At 37.0% G+C, this 20,954-nt stretch overlaps 1 protein-coding gene across 32 annotated transcripts in view; it reads left to right on the top strand.

Annotated features, from left to right (window-relative positions):
* Positions 1–20,954, top strand: part of RIMS1 (regulating synaptic membrane exocytosis 1) — a 309,338-nt gene that overhangs the window by 102,750 nt on the left and 185,634 nt on the right. For 26 of the 32 annotated variants that reach the window (XM_030490061.1, XM_030490063.1, XM_030490058.1 and 23 more), the window contains 2 exons: positions 10,902–11,115; positions 12,749–12,760. In XM_030490061.1, the coding sequence (XP_030345921.1) occupies positions 10,902–11,115; positions 12,749–12,760 (226 nt within the window). Of the gene's footprint in view, positions 1–10,901; positions 11,116–12,748; positions 12,761–20,954 lie in introns of those variants that run through there. The other 6 variants (XM_030490062.1, XM_030490059.1, XM_030490038.1 and 3 more) reach the window with 3 other exon arrangements.

The raw sequence follows: 20,954 nt of genomic DNA, 5'->3' as shown, positions 1-20,954 counted from the left end.
GCCTGGGAACTAGCAGTAGTGGGATGAGAGAGGAGTCTAACCTGTGGGACTGATGATAAGTCAGTGAAGTTCAAATAATAGCTGGAAGGGCAGATGCTGTAGTTAGAAAGGATGTTAAAAGAAGTAGAAGGATTGAACATTTAGCAAAGACGATGTAGTTTCTGCAGTGTCTATGGAGTCAGTTGCTGCCCTAAGGCACAGAGGCAGCCCTCATGTGAGAAGCATGCTGGACTCTGTTTCATGAGACCAACGTTAAGGCAAAAAAGCCCCACACCTTGGTTAGAACGCCCCAATCCTCATCACACATGAGACATGTTGTAGCGCAACTTGCCATTTGCTTGTTTTCAAAAATGACGTTTTGTTGAATTTGATGCTCAGAGGTGAGTGAAGAAACCATTGACGACTATGGTTGTGGCTTGCAGTTTTTAAAAAGCTGTTTCCAATGGGCTTAGGGACGAATTTTTATGCTATTAATTTGGTGTAGAACTTAAGCTCACTCACCTGATGAGACTTCATATTATCTTAAGCCTTGTGTCACCAAATTTTGGCAGTGTAATTGTTTGTGGTCAATGTAATTACAAATTTTACTGGGATAATACAAAAAAACTGTTAGATTAGAAGAGTTACATCCTTTTCCTGTCTATGGAAGATAGGGGAGTGGGTAGCTCCTTGCTACCATTTCCCACTCACAATTTCTATTCTTTTAACTCACTAACATTTTCAGAGTCATTAATACTAACTCTTTTGCTTGTACTTACATCACAAGCTTGCTTGGCGGGCTTTATGTGAAACCTGGTCTCATGGCTGGTCTAAAACCTGGTCTAAAATGATGGACTTCTGTTGCTCAGACCTCTTCTGTCAAGGCTCTTGTTCTCTAAGACAGTCAGCTGGAGCCTTTTCCACCCTGGTGTAATCTCCATCATTTACAGTTCCCCCTCTACTCAGAGGATAGATCATGTTTTCCACCTGTTTTTCTTGTATTCTGGATTTGTGTTGCCCTTTCCATGTTTTCCATGCTTGTGCTGTGATCTACAGGTCTTGTTCCTTATTTTTGTGCAAGCCAGCTGTGACGTCGTGAATAAGGCTCATGCCCTGCCCTGGGAGAATGTGTTTCCAGATCCCAGCTCATAACAGCAATTGGATGAAAGGGCGTATACCTCCTTAAAAATGCCGAGGAAATGGGCAGAGAGGTTCCCAAAAGTGCAAGGGCTCTAGGCCCTGATAATGTAGTTGGGATGGAGCAGTAGTGGGTGGAAAGGTGTTGTCTCCCTCATCTCTCAGTCTTGTTTCAATTTTTTGTTTTCCTGTTAAAACCTTCACATTCCAAATAATTCTTCACTGTTGAAACATAACAGTTATCACTCAAAAAACCCCACAAACCCCTTCCTAATGCTACTGGAATACTTTTAATGAAAAATAAGAGTAACTTTTGGGACATAAGCTTTTCTGCACACAATTGCCATAAAGCATAGGAGATGTACTCTTAAGGTAGTAGAAATAGTCATGTAAGGAGAATGGAACATCTTATTATCAATGGCATTGGTTTTCATATTTTTATGAACTGAGAATAAAAAAAGAGTTGATTTAAATAATTTACATTTTTTTCATGAAAGCCATGACATAAGAATATATGTTCTCAAACAAAGAAGAGAGGATTTCTTTTTTCCACAGAAGGCATTGATTCCTTCAGTACTAAATATATCTCTGTGTGTTAAGTGCTTTTTAGTACAAGACATAGACAGTTTCTTTCTGAATTCCTCAGCTATGCCTTTTTTAGTGCTGTTATGCGTTGTTTGGTTAGTTATCTGGTTTCTCTTTTATACCTCAGAAAGGGTAACAGTCATTTGGGAGGAACTGTGGGAAGTTGGAATGTAAATTCCTTATTGTAGATATTGCACATTTCTGACAGTTCTTAGTTGTGTAAGGAGGAAGTCTGCTTGTGGGCTGAGGTTATTTTTAAAAAACAAATAGAAGTATACAAAAATGAAGTTTTCCAGTAACCTACATTAGGAAACTTCCAGGAAGCCGAAAAACCAACATTTTACACAAGTTATTTAATGAGCTCATTTACATGCTTGCAGAAAACCTGCCTTTAGTAAAATGTTAGTTTGAAAATTACTACTACTGCTGGTGAAGAGGCACCAGATAAGAGCCCCATGAGTAAAGACACAATCCATGCTACTTTGCTGATGTGTCTCTGCTCCAGTGTGATGAGGATTGGGGCGTTCTAACCAAGGTGTGGGGCTTTTTTGCCTTAGCCTGTACAGTCTTGTTAGGATGCTGCCGGGTAGTATGTGCTTGATAAGAGGTTGTATGGGGGAATTGGAATTAAGCTAATTTGTACTGAGGGCAAAAGTATCTGTTACATGTGAACAGCTTTTAATTCCAGTGGTGGTGGCCAGGTCTAAACTCCTGTGTGAGGTCTGTAAGTGAAACCTTTGTCTTGGCCAAGTCCAAACTTTATCCTGAGTCTCATAATGAAATGCTTTATGGTTATGCTGCTCCTGGTTCCTAGCGTCATGGGCATGTAGGAAAATACCAGCATTCATTAAACCCACTTTGGCCCTCATGGATGCAGGGAAGAGTATGAGTATATTGCCTCAGGGTTTGAAACTAAAAAGTAAATGTCTAGAATCAAAATGATTACCAGAAATAAAAAAAAAAAAAGTAACTTCAGGAATTTCTGAATCATGTTGGGAGATCTGTTTTACCATATTGCCTGGAAGGACTTCATGTGCACTATAACCCTTCTGAGTGAGGGCTTTTACAGATGTAGAAAAAAAGGCAGTCTTTACCACAGGAGCAGTCCGCATTGTAGGTGTTAAGCAAATAATAAAATAATAGGAGCAGACAGGGGAGTCTGTATTGTCTGGCCTGATAAGTGAAAATTTTAACATAACGGTAATCTAATTTTTGTCAGATCTTTGTAGGCATCAAGGCAAAGGAGAGTTTGAAGGAGGATAGTGTGATGGTGGTGTTGCTAATACTGCCATGTTAGGGGCAACAGGAGGAAAACCACAAAGATTCTTGCTTGAAATTAACTTGAACAGAAGTGTCTCAGTACTGAATGAGAAATGATAGGCAAGGTAGAAATAGGCTGTGAAAGTCTTTGAAGGTGAAGATAAGCCATTTATGTTTTATGCAGTAGAAAAGGGTGCTCATCAGAGGAATACAAAGAGAGAAGTAAAATAATTTTTTTTGTTTCAGGATTGTGATTAGACTATCAGGAGGACAGTCTTGCACTGGCGAGAAAAGGACTTAAGAGATAAACAGATGATAGGTGAATGTTTAAGCTGGATGGATATGAAATCAGCTAAACTTTGGGTTGGTTTTGGTTTTAATTTGTAAAATTAATCTCCAAAGTGTATATAGTATTTTGAGGTGAAGTTTTCAATAGGTGTGAGTCTAGTGTAGCACAGTAGTTATTGGTTCTGAGTGGCAAGCAGAATGGAGGTGGTGGTTAAGGTTTGCTGAAGGTAAAAGGAGGTCTCTGTTTCAGTTTATGGAGTTTGATGTCCAGGTCACCCATGATGGGAGTTTGTAATCTATGCCAATCACTTTGGTTTGGACAGGAGGAGACAAATATGAGGTAGAGAAACAGACCTTTGAATTACCAGCGTGGTCAAATTTGTGTTTGCACCAATAAAGCAGGGAGGAAGAAAAGATCTTGGCGTGTGGAGGAGAAAGGGCTGGTGCCCAGCAGGATTCAGGTGATTGCTGGTGAGGTGAAAAATGTTGTGCACGAAGACCCAGTTGAGAGAGTAATAGAGTTGATCCATAATTCTGTGTTGAATGAACAAGGTAGAAGGAAGAAATCTTCAGGCCAGGTAAAATATGAGATCTCGAGGAATATTTGTTGCTTTTATTATAGGACATAGAACATGCTATAACATATTTTGTAGATAATAATTACTGTGATATATTTGTTGAAAAAATATATAGGAGGGAGAGATGAGACATACAGGAAATGTGAACAGGGAAAGGTCAAATGGGTGGCAAGTAAAGTCTCAGAAAACTGAGAAATTGGAAAGTAGGCAACAGGGAAAGGGCTAGAAGCAGCCACTTTCTGGAGAAGAAAACCCAACAGTCTCAAGATATGGAAGCTATTAACTCTTCCATTTGCGGTTGCTTGTATTACTCTTACACAAACATGGCCTTTTTTGCTCTAAAGATTAGCTGATTAATGGGGTTCCTATTGTTTCACAACTTGTGTTGCTTGCCTTTGGGGAGCATTTGTTACGGACAAATACTATACTTAGCTTTTTAAATGGCATCTCCCAGTGAATAAAAAAGTACATCAATAGCAATAATAAAGGAATATTAACATCCAGATGCACTGAGTAGAACAATGTTTTGCAACATGAATACATTCAGCAGTTGTTTGGTCTTCATGAAACAACCAAACCAGGTATTATCCATATTAAATAGCAGCACACCCCAAAAATTAAAAAATACCCTGGATTTCAAATATGGGCTTCAAACACATTAATGTTGCTACATCAAGCACTGGGAGCTGGAAGAGTTAGATTCCCTTATTTACTATTCAACCTTAATTTGTCCTACTTGTGCAGACAGGATAAATTTTTATAATGGATTTATATGTAATGTTGTGGTGCATGAAGTAACTAGCAAATACATCTAAACTTCTTCACTGAACTTCAGCTGTTCTTCTAGTCAACACATGCTAGATTCCTCTTGAGTTCCTTGTTTCTCTTTACTCAGGCAAAGCTGTCCATAGCATATTGCTAAGGTTGCCTGTCTTGGGTTTGTTGTTTAAAGCATGTATTCCCAAACCCCATCACAAGTTGACAGCTTTTCCCAGCTAACATGCTCATGGGGCTGAGGCGAAAAGCTAGGTGCTGTGCTGCTCCCTCCGGAAACACTGGTGTAAGGTGAGTACTTGCAGCTCTGGCAGTACCAAGGTGCTTCCAGCCTTATGGAGCTGCTCAACCGTGGTTTTCAGATCACGGCTTTAATGTAGCTGCTTAAAGTTTGTCTACATTTTTTTAGAACTAGCCATTGCCTCAATGGGCATATTAAATATCCAGGAGCATTTTGTCCAAATACATTACACTGCCATCATGTTCATGAAGTATTTGTCTGTTGAACATCTACAGTACATGAAAATGTGTGGAAACAAATCTGAGTTTGCATTCTTGAATGTGTTTTTTTGTTCATTTTATTTACCATAAAAAAGAATGCTAAGAACAAAACCTTGTAAAAGTCTCATTTTATGAGCAAAAGCAAAACAAAAAAATTATTTAAGCTCAGTATGATTCGTGTTTGTGTGCCAGGGGTGAGCAGGGCGAAGTACTGCATTTTACTAAGCTTTTTTCATACATGCAGTAGCAGCTGGTGGATAGTTACTTAAGGCTGTGTCACTTATAAGGGGGAACTTCTTCTAGTAACATGAACTCATTAGAGGGCATAATATTTTTATAACGTTACGTCAGGTATTTAGGATTCAAAGATTGAATCATGTGAGTTGAGCTGGGAGAGTGAAAATGCAACCTGTAGTGCCATCTGCTGGAACTTTAAGTAGGTTAAAAATACCATTTCATACTACATTTAAAAATAGATTAAAATGTAACTGTGCATAAAGGTGACCCAAATATTTGGCATTTTTAGAAAATATATGCAGACAGAGCATAAATAAGCAAGTGCTCCATTTTGTCACTTTTTAATCTTCAGTGTATATGTGCAAATAGTTCATATAGGTGTACACTACAGAAATCTGAAACAGCAAAAAAGCAGTTATATAGCTTTTTAATTAAAAAATTACGTTTTTGGATCATAATTTCAATATATGCTTAGTGGAGATGATTGTAAAGCAAATACACATTTGGTCTACTTTAAAGAACCCAACAACATAAATGATAACTTTGGATCATAATTTCAATATATGCTTAGTGGAGATGATTGTAAAGCAAATACACATTTGGTCTACCTTAAAAGAACCCAACAACATAAATGATAACTTTGGATCATAATTTCAATATATGCTTAGTGGAGATGATTGTAAAGCAAATACACATTTGGTCTACCTTAAAAGAACCCAACAACATAAATGATAACTTTGGATCATAATTTCAATATATGCTTAGTGGAGATGATTGTAAAGCAAATACACATTTGGTCTACCTTAAAAGAACCCAACAACATAAATGATAACTTTGGTGTGGTTTGATATATCGTTTTCTGATCAGTCAATGTTATAGGTTACCTCAATGTCCATCTGTCCATCTGTCCTCCTTATGGAATCAGTGAGCTGTCTGAAAAGTTTAAGGTGTGTGAGAAACTTATACCATGAGCGTCCTCCAAGGCTTACAGTTTTTGATAAGTACACGAAGACACGAGTAAAGCTTTGCAGAATTGCCTATCAATTTTTTTTTTTAACTAGTTTACACACACACTGTCGATGTAAAATACTGAATATTCAAATGAAAATGTGGTATGTGTATGGCACATAGCTAAAGTCGTTTTTTTGTGAAGTGCCTTTGAAAGTGAAGAGGAACCCAGCAGGTTTTCTTGGGGAAAAACCCCTAGGAACCTCAACATATGTTGAGTTATATGTACACGATAAAAATGAAAGGGTTACGTCCTTTACTGTACATGTGAAAATTGTGTATTGGTGTTTGTTTTGCACCTCTCAGGTGAGAGGTGCCAGCCTCTCGTGTACGTGTGGTAAAGTCCTGAAGCTGATGTGCCTCTCCAGGTGACTCAGTATTTTCCAGAATTTCAGCAACAGAAAATATTTTTTTTAGTCATATTCACCCATTGTATGATCTTTCTTTGGTCACATACATATTTGCCACCTATGTGAATGTGAAACAGCAGACATCCTCACCAATGGAGCCTGCTTATGTGGGTGCAGCTGTTGTGTTGAGTGATACGAGGTCTGCACAAGTGAAGTTGACAATGAGGTTGTTTAAGGAAGCTTATCAGTCAAGTTTCTCAACTTCTCTGGGCTATGTTCTCAAATATATTGCTGCATTTGTAGATATCTTTCCATTGTTTCTCCATGAAGAGGAGAATGGTTTTAACCCCCTGTGTGGAGAGGTCTTTCCTGCCTAGTAAGTTTACTACATAATAAAAGGTGTAGCAGTACTGAAGTCTTGGGTCATCAGATGATGCCCTTGGTGATCGGAATAGTTCCAAAGGCACAGGCACTTGTGTGTTTCTAGTAAAGGAAGAAGTTTCACACATAAATGGTATAAAGAGGTGCTCTTAGAAGTACCCAAAGTTTTATTGTGTCGAGGCAGTATGTTGAAAAAAGGTAGATCCATTAAGAAAGAAATATGGCTAGAGTGATACAGAACAAAAATTAAGAGAATTCTAGTTCAGCAATATGAAAATATAAATACGTAAATATTCTATCTGTCCAGTGTTAAGTCCTGGAATAGTTTCCTCTATTTTTTTTTTGTTCCAATATTTTGGTTTTTTGGGGTTGTTTTTTTTTTCCTCTTCATCTTTGTAGGCTGTGTGGGTAAGGAAATTATATTATTCCTTTTACATAGTAGCCTGGGTACTCTTTCTGTCGGAGGAACTGAATTGGTATCATCTGCCTCAAGGGTCCCCCAAGCTGTTATATCATATGCTGATATTGAGTCTTTAAGCTAACCTTTAGGCGTTTGTCTACGTTAAGGAATATTTAATAGACTTAAATTTTCCTTGCATTTAATGAAAATGTGTTCTATTGCCTGGAAATTAAGGAGCAAACTTGAAAAAATATACATCTGTATTTTAGTTCTTCCTTAATATATCTCTGTATAAGGAAAAACTGTTGAGAGGGATTTCCTGCCATGATTATAGAATAGCCAGAGACACAGAGATCCTGTCATTCCTCAAAAAGCTGGGAAAGGTGGTTTAAAACTTGCAAAAGAAGTAATTGAACCACACCTGCCATGGGCTGGATAAGATTCCTTCTGCTCTGTGAACTCTTCAACCTTTTTCTCCAATTCCATTCCTTCTGTAGGTAAAATGTTAGGTTTTCTCCATTAATGAGTAGTGTGACGTGCAAGATAAGTATTTGGGTTTGAACACATCGTGGTAAAAAGTCTTACACTGATGCAGAAAGTAAGAAAGCTGTATAAGAAATATGTATAAATAAGTGATACTTATTAGTAAGAAAAGAAATCTATTATTTAGGTTATGCTTTGTTGCTAGTGTGTTCATCTATCTCTTGGTGCACACAGAAGGGCAAACCATCATTTTATTAATATACTTCCTAAGCTTCACATGAGATCAGAAAAATTCAGATATAGATTGTCTAATTGGAAAAGAACAGGAAGGGGGTCAGTGCGTACTCTTCCCTTTCCATGTTAGTGAAGAGCCAGGGCTTTTAGTCTTGCTGTAGTGGAGGAGAACTGAATTTCGTTTCCAAGCTTCTATATTTTAATAGAAAATTTGATGTAATAAGCAGTTTACCTGTAGACCTCTCCATTATTTAATTGCATTCTTTAAGCTGGTTATTATACAAATTCCTGAATATCTTCAGTTGTTTATATGCATTATAAGTGGGCAGCTGTGTAAGATAAGTTAAATCGCATGTGTAACCCAATAATGTGGCCAAAAGTATTAAGTTTGTCCAGTATTTTGCCTAATTCTGTTGACCTACTTTTCTCATCTGACTCAATGCTGAAAAGGTTTTTTAAGCAGGTTAGTAAAAAATAAAACAAAAAGAAAAACCCCTTTTGCTTACTCCTGTCAAGTTTTTCATTAGCATAAAGCGTTACGTGTAATGCAACGTGTGATGCATCATGTTCTTAGTGAGGGAGAACATATTATTTGGCCTCATAGCTTTTGCTGTTGCTGCATCCTCACCAGAATGTGCCCCTATGAAGTCTCTGTTTTTAGTGTGGGAGTTGGTTGATTTTAGTAGTGTCCAAATGGATTATGTGTATTTATCACGATTCCTGTTAGTGAAGTTGAAGTACCATTTTCCAGGCTTAAATATCATCTTAAAGTAAAAATATCCACTTCACCAAAACAGTATTTCATACAAATAACACTGATTATTTATATCTTAAAAGTCAAAACAAGTCCACCACACACACAAAATCCCACAGAAACACAGAATTGTCTCACTAGAAATACATTGGTTAAGTGGTGCAAGTCTCAATCCTAAGGGAGCAGGTAGCTCAGAGCAGGTAGTGGAGGTGAAGAATATCATCAAGACCTCTATAGACAGCACACCTACCATTATCATTTACTAAACTCAAGATTCCCTGTTTCTACTAATAATCTATTTAGCTGTTCATGATTTTTTTAAATGTCAGCCATGAAGATGTAGATTTGAAGCAACATCTGGAAATGTGGGTGAGAAGCCTGTGGGTTCCACATAGCATAGTGAAAAGACTGAGTTGTTAAATGTGCCTACTGGATTCTCCTCCTTAAGCTGTCTAAAATCTTTGCTTAGGCTTGTGAAAATAAAGGTCAGGAGTTATAGTGCTGTCCTGGTACACCCACAGAAGTGTTTCTTTCTTGTATGATTTGATGGATAGTAAGATAGTTAATAGCTGAAATTGGATGGTGTTAAATTAAGCTTCAGAGTGGGGTAAATTAAGCTTCATGGCAGCTGAGCTCATATTGCTGCATAAAGGATGATCCTGCCCTTTACTGTTTCTTTTCATTTCTGGCTTGAGGATCTCATGTCCTACCTTCTTCCCAGGTCTCCAGTGCCCTGCTCAGAGTGGAGCGATACAGGGAGAAAAATTATGGGACAACAATTTTTTTTCATTCTACACCCCCCCCCGCCCGGAGAATTAATTTTCTGTTGGTTCAGGTTCACAGGTTAGCTCACTGAAAGGGCTCTGGTCAATGTTCAAATCAGTGCCTAAGGAGCAGTCATGCAGACAGGAGTAGGAGAGGAGCTGGATTGCCCCTTTTGGATGTGCCTGGACCTTTATCTGGTTCCGCTCTGAAACTTCATCTTTGCCAAGAAAATCTCATAGAAGCCAACAGGAGAGCATGTTTTTCCTCAGAGATAATATGATAATTATAAGAAAGAATTTATCGCTAAATATTTAATTATTATTGTTCCTCACAGAAGGGGAAGAGAAGGCTAGAGGGCTGAGTGCTTTTTGCTGAGCTTGTGATTAGAAGCTGGGTCTTTCAGGCAGCAAGGTCTTTTGGGTAGCACGACGCTTAGCCATTTGGTTGGTGTAGTGTCAGGCTGCTTGTTATTTGGGCAGGTGGAGAAGTGCTACTTCTTTGAAAGCCAGTTTTTAGGAATCAATATACCTGTTAATGTGCCTATATACTCCTACAGCTAAGCTTAAAGTAATATCTGTAATGAGGGACAGCAAACCTTAAATAGTCTCTCATACTTAACAAAAGAAAATACAATGGATTGTTATTATGTAGATTTGACACAGAAAATTGTTCTCAGATTCTTGTATGGCCAGTGTGATTGTAGAGTGTGTTTTGAAATCTTTAAGTTATATGTGTTAGAAACTCAGGTTTTGAAAACAGAAGTGTGACACTGTAAATGAAGATTGATTTATTTGTTACTCCTGCTGTATAAATAACATTGATTAAAAAGCAATGCAAATTTGCTCAGGCACTTATATTTCTGCTTTTATTCTGTACATTATTCTGTATTCTGTTTAAGACTATGCAATTTTTGCCCTCTTATATTTGGATCAATTTCTGTTAAAGCGAAATGATTTGCTCATGAGCTTTGAAGTAAACATAATAGGAGTACGTGTCTGTTATTTTTCTCCTTTAGATTCTCTTCTACAGTTTTCCATGTGCAGTTTGTATTTGATAGGAGGCCCAATAATTTATTATTGTAAACATGCCAAGAATATTAGGTAGAGTTATAAATTGAAAGAAAGAAATACACAGTATTAGTGTTTCCTCCTATTCTTGCTATATAAATTTTTTTCTCATCTGTGCAGGAGGTTGCATCAACAATTTGAAAGCTATAAAGAACAAGTAAGAAAGATAGGGGAAGAAGCCCGCCGTTACCAGGGAGAGCACAAGGATGATGCTCCAACATGTGGAATCTGTCATAAAACAAAGTTTGCAGATGGTTGTGGCCATTTATGCTCTTATTGCCGGACCAAGTTTTGTGCTCGATGTGGAGGTCGTGTCTCTCTGCGATCAAACAATGTAAGTCTTCTGATGTGTACTGTAAGAAAAAGCCTCCTTGACATTGTCACGCTGGAGATTGTTCACCTTAAGTTTGGCATTTCATGCTTCATTTTACTTAAGTGTTTCATTCATCACGTCATTATGAGGTGTGTATAAAGTAGAATAATGTATTTAATGATTGTGGAGATACTTAGAATTCATTGAGTTAATTAGAAAAAAAGAACACGGTGTGTAGTTCTGCTGAGTGATAGCTTGAAAAGATTCTCATTTTTCATAGAATGGAAGAGGAAGCTGTTTTGCTGAGGTACGAAGCCACATCATAGATAAATTTTTATTGAACTAATTTAATTTTAGATTTCTTCTTCTATAGAGCTTTTCATATACATTTGTAGACTTGTCTTACACAAAATCAGTTAATCTTGGGGGTAAAAAACCTCTCCAACACCACAGTGATAGTGTTATGTCAATTTATTTTAAATTTATTTAAAAAGTAAAACTATAGATTAATCTGGATTGGCTATCCTACTCTCAGGTGAGAGAAATCTTTCTGCCTCTGGTCCACATGCAGTTAGCTGCAGTGGCTGTCCGTAAAACCAAAGGGTATCCAAGAATACCCTCTGTTCAGTCAGTCCCCTCCAAGGAACTGGCTACTCACTTGCACATGAGTGGCTGGATCTATGTTTGGAAGACCATTACCCAGTGATTATTTTTAGCTGATCATTTAGGACTATCATGTGTTATAAAATATTTCACAGATTATTTTTTTTTTTTATTGCATGAATAGGGTTTTTATCTATCGTGAGATGGAATAACTTTCTCATACCGCTTTAAGGTGCCAATCTTTTGTAGGGGAAATGCATCAGTGCTCTTTGTCTCAAAACAAATTCAGTTAAAAATGGTCACGAATTTTATAACAGATAATCATGTTCACAATGGAGCTAGTTTATGGCCTTTCACTTCCTTTGAGCTAAACATCAAGAGAATAGGGCTTCTGAACTTTCCTGTAAACAAAAAAAAAATCCTCAGAGAAAATGCATTTAATCTTTATTGTGGAACTTTTCTGTAGCCGTGATGTATTTGTGAGTCTATTAAATTAAATGCACATTCTGAAAAAGTTACATAGGCGTATTGAACAAAAATTTACAGATATTCATACTTTGATATAAACAGACACATTCAACATAAATAGATGCATTACATTGCATCACCTGCAGGTGGTGTCATTAGAGCAAGTCTATGAAAATATAGTTTACTTTGATATACTATTAATTAGAGTGTGTATGATACAGCTTATCTTTACTCAGAAAAAGATGGAATGCATTGTAATTATTTTTCACCCACTGTTTCAAGTCACAGAAATTGAGAAGTATTTGTACTTTCATTCATTTGTAACTTGCCTTTTGTTTGTTCTATTGTTTATGCTTCTGTGGCTTAGGGTGGGAAAACATGTTTTCTACATATGCAGTAATGTTATCTTTTTATTTAAAGCTTTTTTTTTTTTTTGAAATTTTATGTTTTAATCTCTTTGTAGAGAGTTACTAGAATTGCATTTCTTTGAAATCTGTCTATTAATACTTGCCTATTTTATTCTTTTTCTCTTCTTTTTTTTCTTTTCTCTTTTTATTCTGCTTCCTTGGATGCTTTCCCAAAGGAGGACAAAGTGGTTAGAATCCATGCTTTTTATCATTTATTATTATACTGTTGTTAGTTATCTGGGAAACATTTTAATGTAAAAATCTGAACTGAAATTTTAGTCATCCACAGGGGAGGGGGGAAGAACAGGAATCCTAACATCCAGGCCCTGCCCATCCCCTAGCTTAACACAGGCTTCAAAGATAGCTTAACACAGCAAGGAAACTGGAGACTGTTGTCAAAATTGGGACAATAAAAGGAATTAGTTAAGAACTTAGAATTATTAATAGACTGTTAAATAGAGGAGGTAATAAAGTGTAATAAAGCTTTAGTTCATAAAAATGTCTTTGGTTAACAACTTGACTTTTTGCATGCAAGGTCCTTCCATCACATTTAGGAAATCTAATTTAGTATTTTAATTGTAGTTCGACATTGATTTACATGGTTTGCTGTGTTTCACTTCTGGCTGCAGCAGAAATTCAGGGAATTCTTGTGAAATTAGCTTTTTACTTTACATTTGGAATAATATGCATAGGCAAAGTTTAACCACTTAAAACTTGGACATAAGTACAGTGAGCAAAATAGAGGGAATCCTTTGTGAATGTGTAATTACCGTTTCAAAAATCTGCAAAACTTTTAGGATAAAGTACTGACATATTCACTACTGATGTCTGTGCCGTATCTGAAATACGTGAGGATAGTTCCCTGTTCATCTTTGCACCCTATGTGACAGTACTTCAGCAGAACAGTGCATGTTCACTTACAGCCTCTTCATAGGCAGGTTTGCAAAAGGTGGCATTTTAACTTGGAGGCTTAGGTAGTGGGAATTAGCCAGCAGCTGAAACAAGTGTAAAGTCATTACAGTCCAATGTAGTTTTTGACATGTGGATGATGGTGTTATACTTGTATTATGAAGTGGTGGTATGCCCCAACTTGCATCATAGCTGTAACCTGCAATTTTATACTGTGTAACACCCAGAGAAAATTATTTCTATCATCTCACCTGCATATTGTGGTAGTTTTTTCCTCAGGCAGCAGTGTTCTAAGAGCAGGGTTGTTTTTCTAATGGTGATGAGGTATAACTCACTACAGCTTCATTGTATTCTGTGTGGTACTCAGAAGAAAGTGCTGAAATAATCCAGGACTTCCAGATCTTTTCCATTCTGTTCATCTAAATCACTTAGGATAGAGTGGGAGAAGTTTCAGCTTGGTAACTAATTTCTTACTAAAGCGGTGCGTCATTGATGCATCCACGGGAGTGTATTAAAAGGCTAGTGCACTTGCAACAGTCATCTCCAGAAACAGCAAAGCTCTTAAGTGCCATAAATGTAATTTAGGTACAATTTAGCCACGTAGATTTTGGAGAGCAATACAGGCGAACTTCACCTGACTTGCTTATGTGCTTGAGGCCTCCTTCACACTTCAGTTTGGGACAAAATCTTTGATAGATAACTGAAATAGTGATAGTGTCCACATAGAGTAGAGATTGTGCCTTTGATGAGGCAACAGCTTAGGTGTTCATCTTTGAAAAATGTCATTTGGAATCCAGAAACTAGACTCCACTGAAGTGCTCTGAAGACATGTGTCCTGAAGACGTACCTGACGCATTTGGATTGTCCTAAGTTCAGTTAAAAATACTCTTATTCTTTGTGCTTTCATTGGTTTAGGTTTTGTTGTGTTGAACTCCAAACTTCCACATGCCAAGAAAATGCCCTAATAATATACTTGAAAATATCTTCTGTATCTTGTGATGAAGCTAAGCTACATCTCTTTAACAGGTGAAAAGTTATGGGAGTCAGAAGGAGAGTATCCAATAATGAGTCCTGATTGTGTGAGGAACCTGGGAAACTTTTTTATAAAGTACAATTGTTTTAGCAGTGCTTGTCTCTGAAAGCTAATGAAATATATAGAACAAATAAGTTAAAAAATATTAACATGTATCTAGCAAATAGCATCCTTTATAAGCAAAACAACTGGTATAACATATAAAGCAACATGAGAAAAATATTTTGTTATTTTTTTCAGTGGCTCAACATTCTTGATTAATCTACAATAGGGACAAACCCTTCTGTATCTGGTGAATTTAATGTTAGTAAAGACTTTTTAAAACATGTTTTTATGAGCCTTGTTCTCTCCACATGAATTTTTACCACAATAAATTATATTAATATTAAAACACATGCACCAAGTTCCTACAAGTTAAGGATGCATCAGTTGGAAAGCATGATGAAGTGCGAGTTATCAAAGTGCCAAGTCCAGGAAAAGTCAAGCATTATCCTGGATTCGAGTTATTTCATGTAGAGTTGCAGAATTAGTTGCAGAACTAATGAGACCTCACCTGGCATGCTGTGTAACGTGTTACCCAGCTTTGACAAATACAAACTGTGATAGGCGCAAAGAAAGTCATACAGAGGATGATCAAAGAAACAGAAAGCTGTTTGTATGGGAGAAGACTAGAAACTAGGGTGACAAAAGCTAGAGTAATCATAACTGATATCTAGAAACATAGTAATTTTGAACAATAAAAATAACCTTCAATCTAGAGGATAGTAAATGCAAAAGACCAGTTGGGTGTAACTTGGCCGTAAATGCTCTTGGCTTGGGAAAAGATTTTGCAATCAGTAGAGTAAAGCCTTGGGAAATTTTTCCATGTGACTTATTGTAAGGAAAATAACCCAATAACATTTTAAAGGTTAAATTCGAGAAGTTTAGGAAAGGGTTTATGTAATGTGGTTGCTTGTGGCTGTAGGGGAGTGCATTAGGTCCTGAGGAGAATCCTTGCAACTGTTGCTTCTAGCTAAATACTTTTAAAATGGGGTATAAATAATGTAATACTTTTTGAAGCTGTTCTTGACCTTTCCAAGTAACTACCAAATATATTTTAAGGACTGTTTCAAAAATACATAGCATATGTGCTCTGCTCATTTAAAATAATAAAGGACATCCCAAAACATTCATTCCTTGTAGTGTGAGTGTTAGTTGGCATCCTAGGCTTGTCAAGAGATGACTTCAGTATGCTTACTAAATTAATTGGCAATAACTGATACATCCTAGTGGCTAATGAGGCACATAACTTTCCATGATTCTTATTCTAATATGTCAAAATGCACACCTAAATATGTACCTTAAGTTCTTCCATGTTCTTTGAGTATTGGTTAGCTCTTCATACTTCTCACCTGAGCTTGCTTGACCTTCATATGGTTGCAGGCAGGCCACATTTAACGGGAGCATTGTGAGATAAGAGAACTGGTAGCTAGTCTGTTTATTCAAATCAGGCTTAAATGTAGTTGTACAGTGAGAGTATTCATTGTTAATAATATTAGTAATAATATCATTGGGTTTGAAAACAGTTTGCAGTGGTCTGATGTACGGAAAAAGGGCAACTGTTTTCCTTCATGTTACCTTAGTATTCAGAAACAATGTTATGTGAACGTGGCAACCTATTCACTGTGACCCTTGAGCATTTCTGCATACTTCTCATGAAGGCAGAATATAATTAGTACAGGATTTTACATGAGACTTCATTTTAGAAGGAAGTCATGTAGGTGGTTAGAGAAAAACTGCTTTTAATTTGGCAAAATGTTTTCTAGATGTTGTCAGTGCCTTACAGTGTGTCTGCGCTTTCACTCTGGATCCTTCTAGTTGTGTTTTGTATACCAGCATTTTAGTTGCCAAAATGCTAATGGGTTTAAGTTACATCTTTCCATTCCATTCACTCTCCCCTCTGATATGAACTATCAGGGTTATTAAGGCAGTGGAGAAGCCAGCAAAATGTCCAGCTGGAGCTTCTTCTTGTTTTGGCAAGGAGTGGGCAGAGCTATGGCTCAGTACTCCCACTGGCCTGGCTGCCACTGCTTGCTCTGTTCTTCCCTCCAGTCGTACCACAGCCTTTAGAGCAAAAAACGCCTGAAAATACAGCTTTTTTCCTTGCATCATTCCTGTAAAACTTCTTCCTAATATTTGGTTAGGTGATGTGTTTCCTTTGTGAGCATCTGATGTATGAAGTCATATGGCTCTGTTTCTCCTTATAGAAAAGGAGATAGATACATTTTGGGGTACAAAAGTAGTCTTGAATGAGTGAATGCAGTTTCTTTGGATCAAAGATTTTGTGAGGTGCTGCAGGTGTATTGAACTAAGTGAAATTTGTATGATATTGGCAGAATTAGGTAGAAGATCCATGTTCCAGATTTAGCCAAATATTTCTGTAGAAATCAGTCTGCCATTCTACAGATTTCATTAGGATTACAAGTTCTGATCAAGTTTAAAGTGAAAAGAATTGAGAGCAAATGATGAAAAACAGTTTTGTCACTGTTTTCTGTGTTTTTCTGAAATGTTAGTTGTGCAGAACAGAGCGGTTTGCTTACACATTTTTCTGTTTACATACATAAAGGACAACTGAGAGGAAATCAGGATGTAAAATACATTATAAATAAAAGGGAATTGGTTTAACTGAACTTAGTGGTATGTGACTGCAGAAAGCGATGTCAATTATCAGTGCTGAGATACTGGAGATTCGTATTTCTGATCTGGCTTTCACTGAAATTATTTTCATTTTAGTATAATGTCAGTGATTTATACTTGGAAAGAAAGACAACTTGGAAACATTTCCCTAATTGTGTGTCAGGTATTTTTACAGTGTGTTTGTCATTTAGTTCCTTTAAATTATGCTTAAAATTCCCTTACATAATGACTTGCTAATTTAAGCCTTACCAACTTGAGTGCATATGCCATGCAGTTCAGCTGTGTACTGTTGGTTTTAACAGAAGTTGTTAATATTGCCAGAACAAAATGTCTGGATTGTCAGGGGTGTTTTTACATCCCTTTCACAGAACTCTTATGTCAATTTGTTCTTTAAAAGGCTAATTTGTGTGAAGTTCTGACTAATACTGCTGTAGAACAACAATAAAAAATCCATCAGAAAGAAGTAAGATTGCAAAGTGAGAGGCGATAAATTCTTTCTCTCTGACATTTGACATGATTTGCATCAGGAAAGAAGCACTGATATTCAGTAATCACTCTCTAGAACTGCTGCTTTCGGAGATAAACGAAAAAAAAAAAAACAAAAAAAGAAAATAAAAAACCCCAAACAGCAGTCCAGCAAGAAACTGAGGAATTCTATCTCAAGTAAGATGTGGAGCACTTGACTCTGCTTTCTGGGAATTTATTTCACTTTCGAACAAATCTAAGTGTTATATTTTCTAAAGTAAATCCTTAAAATTAGCTTGCTTTGCACCCAGTTTGCTGTAGCAACATCTTTGATTTTTAACACCTGTTTTTCAGTGTCCAGCTAGCAAAAACAATCGGTTACTTCTTGTACACACAAAAAAAGCAGGCAGCTGTTGCTCATGTTTTGAAGTTAATCAGATCAGAACTTGCTCATTTAATGGTTGGATTGTAGAAGCGTCATTAGACAGCGGGGTTTTGTTCCCCCCACTATAGCTTTTAATCAGTGTTAGAACAGTAACCACTCAGTTATGCTCCGTTTTATCCAGGGTTAGTTTACCTGTTAGCCAAACACTTTAACTGTCTACTTGCCATGTGATTCTGTAGTTGATGACCAAGAAAATACATTGCTACTGCAGACTTCTTTCCTAACCCATGATAAAAGGCTCCTGAATCCTTCATTGCTGTTTCTGCTGTTACCATGCAAGCTGGGTAACAAGGATCTGTGGAGACCCTATAAAAACCATCGTGGAAACTCTATGTAGTATAATAGAGCCTAAATAAATAAATTATTCAAGAAAACAGAAAATGAAACAAAAACCTTTTAATCTTCTGAAGTGTTACTAATATCCTATTTTAGTCATGTATTTTCAGTACTTTTATTTCAATTTAACTGATTCAAGAATACGGGAATTATTTCGAATTTTCTTTTTAATTAAGAAAATGTCAGCAATACCTTTGAGTGTAGTAATTCCTTCCATTGCAAAAACCTGTGTTAAAAAAATATTTATCAGATCTCAAAGGTCAATAAGGATTTTCAAAAAGAGCTTTATTCCACCTCCTCTTGCTTAATCTCATGTATAGGACATATATATGGTATATGTAAGCATATATTGTATAGATTTTTTTGTAAGTGAACATTCATGCCTACTGTATATGTGCATCCTCCTATATAATCTAATACAGGAAGTACAGGGCAGAATAAAGCTCTTACAAACCACTTTTTTGACCTTTGAAATCTGTAAAGCAATCATAGAATCGCAGAATGGTTTGGGTTGGAAATGACCTTCAAAGATCATCTAGTCCAACCTCCCTGTCATACTGCCATACTGATCACTAGATCAGGTTGCTCAAAGCCCTGTCCAACCTGGCCTTGAACACTGCCAGGGATGGGGCAGCCATAGCTTCTGAGTTTCAAGGTATTTAAATCAGTTGAGGAATTACTATTTATATGCCCATTTATCTTCACAAAAAGTATGGTATGCCATACCATTCTGTGACCAAAGCAGTCACAGAAACCCAGAATGGTTGAGGTTGGAGGGCACCTTGGGAGGCCATCTGATCCAACCCCCCTGCTCAAGCAGGGCCACCTACAGGGACTTGCTCCTTGCAGCTTGGCATATCCATGGGTCTTTTGACTTGTATGATGAACAAGGAAAGAGGATCCTTCATGCCATTTTTGTTATTTGTTTCCTTATTACACAGCTCATAAGCTTACATAAAATTTCCTTAAATTCTGCTAGGGAATAATTCTGTGACTTAGAAATTTGGGCAAATGAATTCCATAATTTCACAGAATCCCTCAGAAAGAGCACTAACCAGTACTATGCTTTTTTTCAGCTCAGTGTTTAAGCAAAGAGAAGGAAAGAAAGAAAGAAAAGCTACCAGATTAACGTTAAGCTTTTTATTTCCTTCAGCATAGTATTTTTATCATTTTGACACTAACAATCTCACATTCAGTTTAGTCCGTTTAAATTGGTGGTATAAAGCTGGAGAGCAGGAACAGGAGAGCCTTCAAGTGATTCTCCCAGCAACGCTGTGTATCCTACTGCTTCAGCTATTGTCTGAGGTGTGGGAGATCAGTGTTAAATTCCATGGTGGTTAAAGCTTGCTTTCCCAGGTGGGAATACAGTGCTGTCAGTACTGAAGAGGAACATCTTCCTACCTGACTTGGGTCTGCCTCACTATAAAGTTAAAGCGGAAAATGTTGAAATGATTTTTCTGGTTTTCTTTTTGTCCAGAAGTACACATTAAGTTAGCATTTAGATTTGACTGTGCTGACATCTGTGTAGATCGATCTGTATAGATGATAATTTTCGACGCACAGTCACCCCAGGAATCTGTTTCTGGCTCCTCCAGTTCTTCATTCACTTCAACATGATTCCAGTAATGTTGGTATGAAAAGAAAGCAAACTCAGCTTTAAATCCATGCAAAACTTGTGTATAGCAAGTTGCAGTTTTGGATGAGAGGTCATCATATTTATTTGGAACTGTTCTTGCATCCTTTCAGTCCATTATGCACATTTAATTGTCTGTAAAGAAGTCATCTTGGAGTATAAAACCCAGAAGTTTGGAATAAAGAGGTGGTGAATCCAGAGACTGTGGCAGGTGTAGGTAATTTTAATTTGTCCATGACTAGGTTCTCTGAAATCTGGCTTGCAGATATTTGTTATATCAACATGCTAGGGAATAAGATCATGTCACTGGATAGTTTTACAGCTCTTTGAAATTAATGATCTTCAGTATTAGGTGGAGGAGAATGCGGAAGCCAGTGCACTCTACCTGTGTGCAGGTGAAGTGAGTGTGGATATAACCCACTCTTCCAGTGTACGTCTCTGCAATGAGTCTGATCATTGGAAATGAGTTCATGCTGTGCAATGCTCTGAATGGAAATTAAGTAAAAGTGCCATTATTAATGTTGACAAACATATAGTGTGTATACTTGTGTGATGTCAGATAATATACTTACCCAGCATTTGTTTGTGTGAGAGGTAGCCTGTCAATCAAGGACAGAATCGAGTCAATCAAGTCAGAATCCTACGTATCATCATTTTGTGCAGACGCACAATTCTTTGTTTTTCACTAGTTACAAAATAATGTGGAGATGCTAAATGGAACTAAATTTAGCAAACTGATTTCTGGGGCTATTTTGTCACCCCAAAACCAGAGAGATTTACCTAAAAAGAGATCTTGCTGCAAAGAGAAATTTTAAAAGATTTATGACCTATTAGGAATTATGAGAAACCATCAAGTAGCAGAAAAAATTTCAGATGACAAAGTAA

Source organism: Strigops habroptila, chromosome 6 (genome assembly GCF_004027225.2).
Source record: "Strigops habroptila isolate Jane chromosome 6, bStrHab1.2.pri, whole genome shotgun sequence".
NCBI lineage: Eukaryota > Metazoa > Chordata > Aves > Psittaciformes > Psittacidae > Strigops > Strigops habroptila.
Note: the sequence above shows the minus strand (reverse complement) of the source record. Positions and strands in the feature narration are given on the sequence as shown.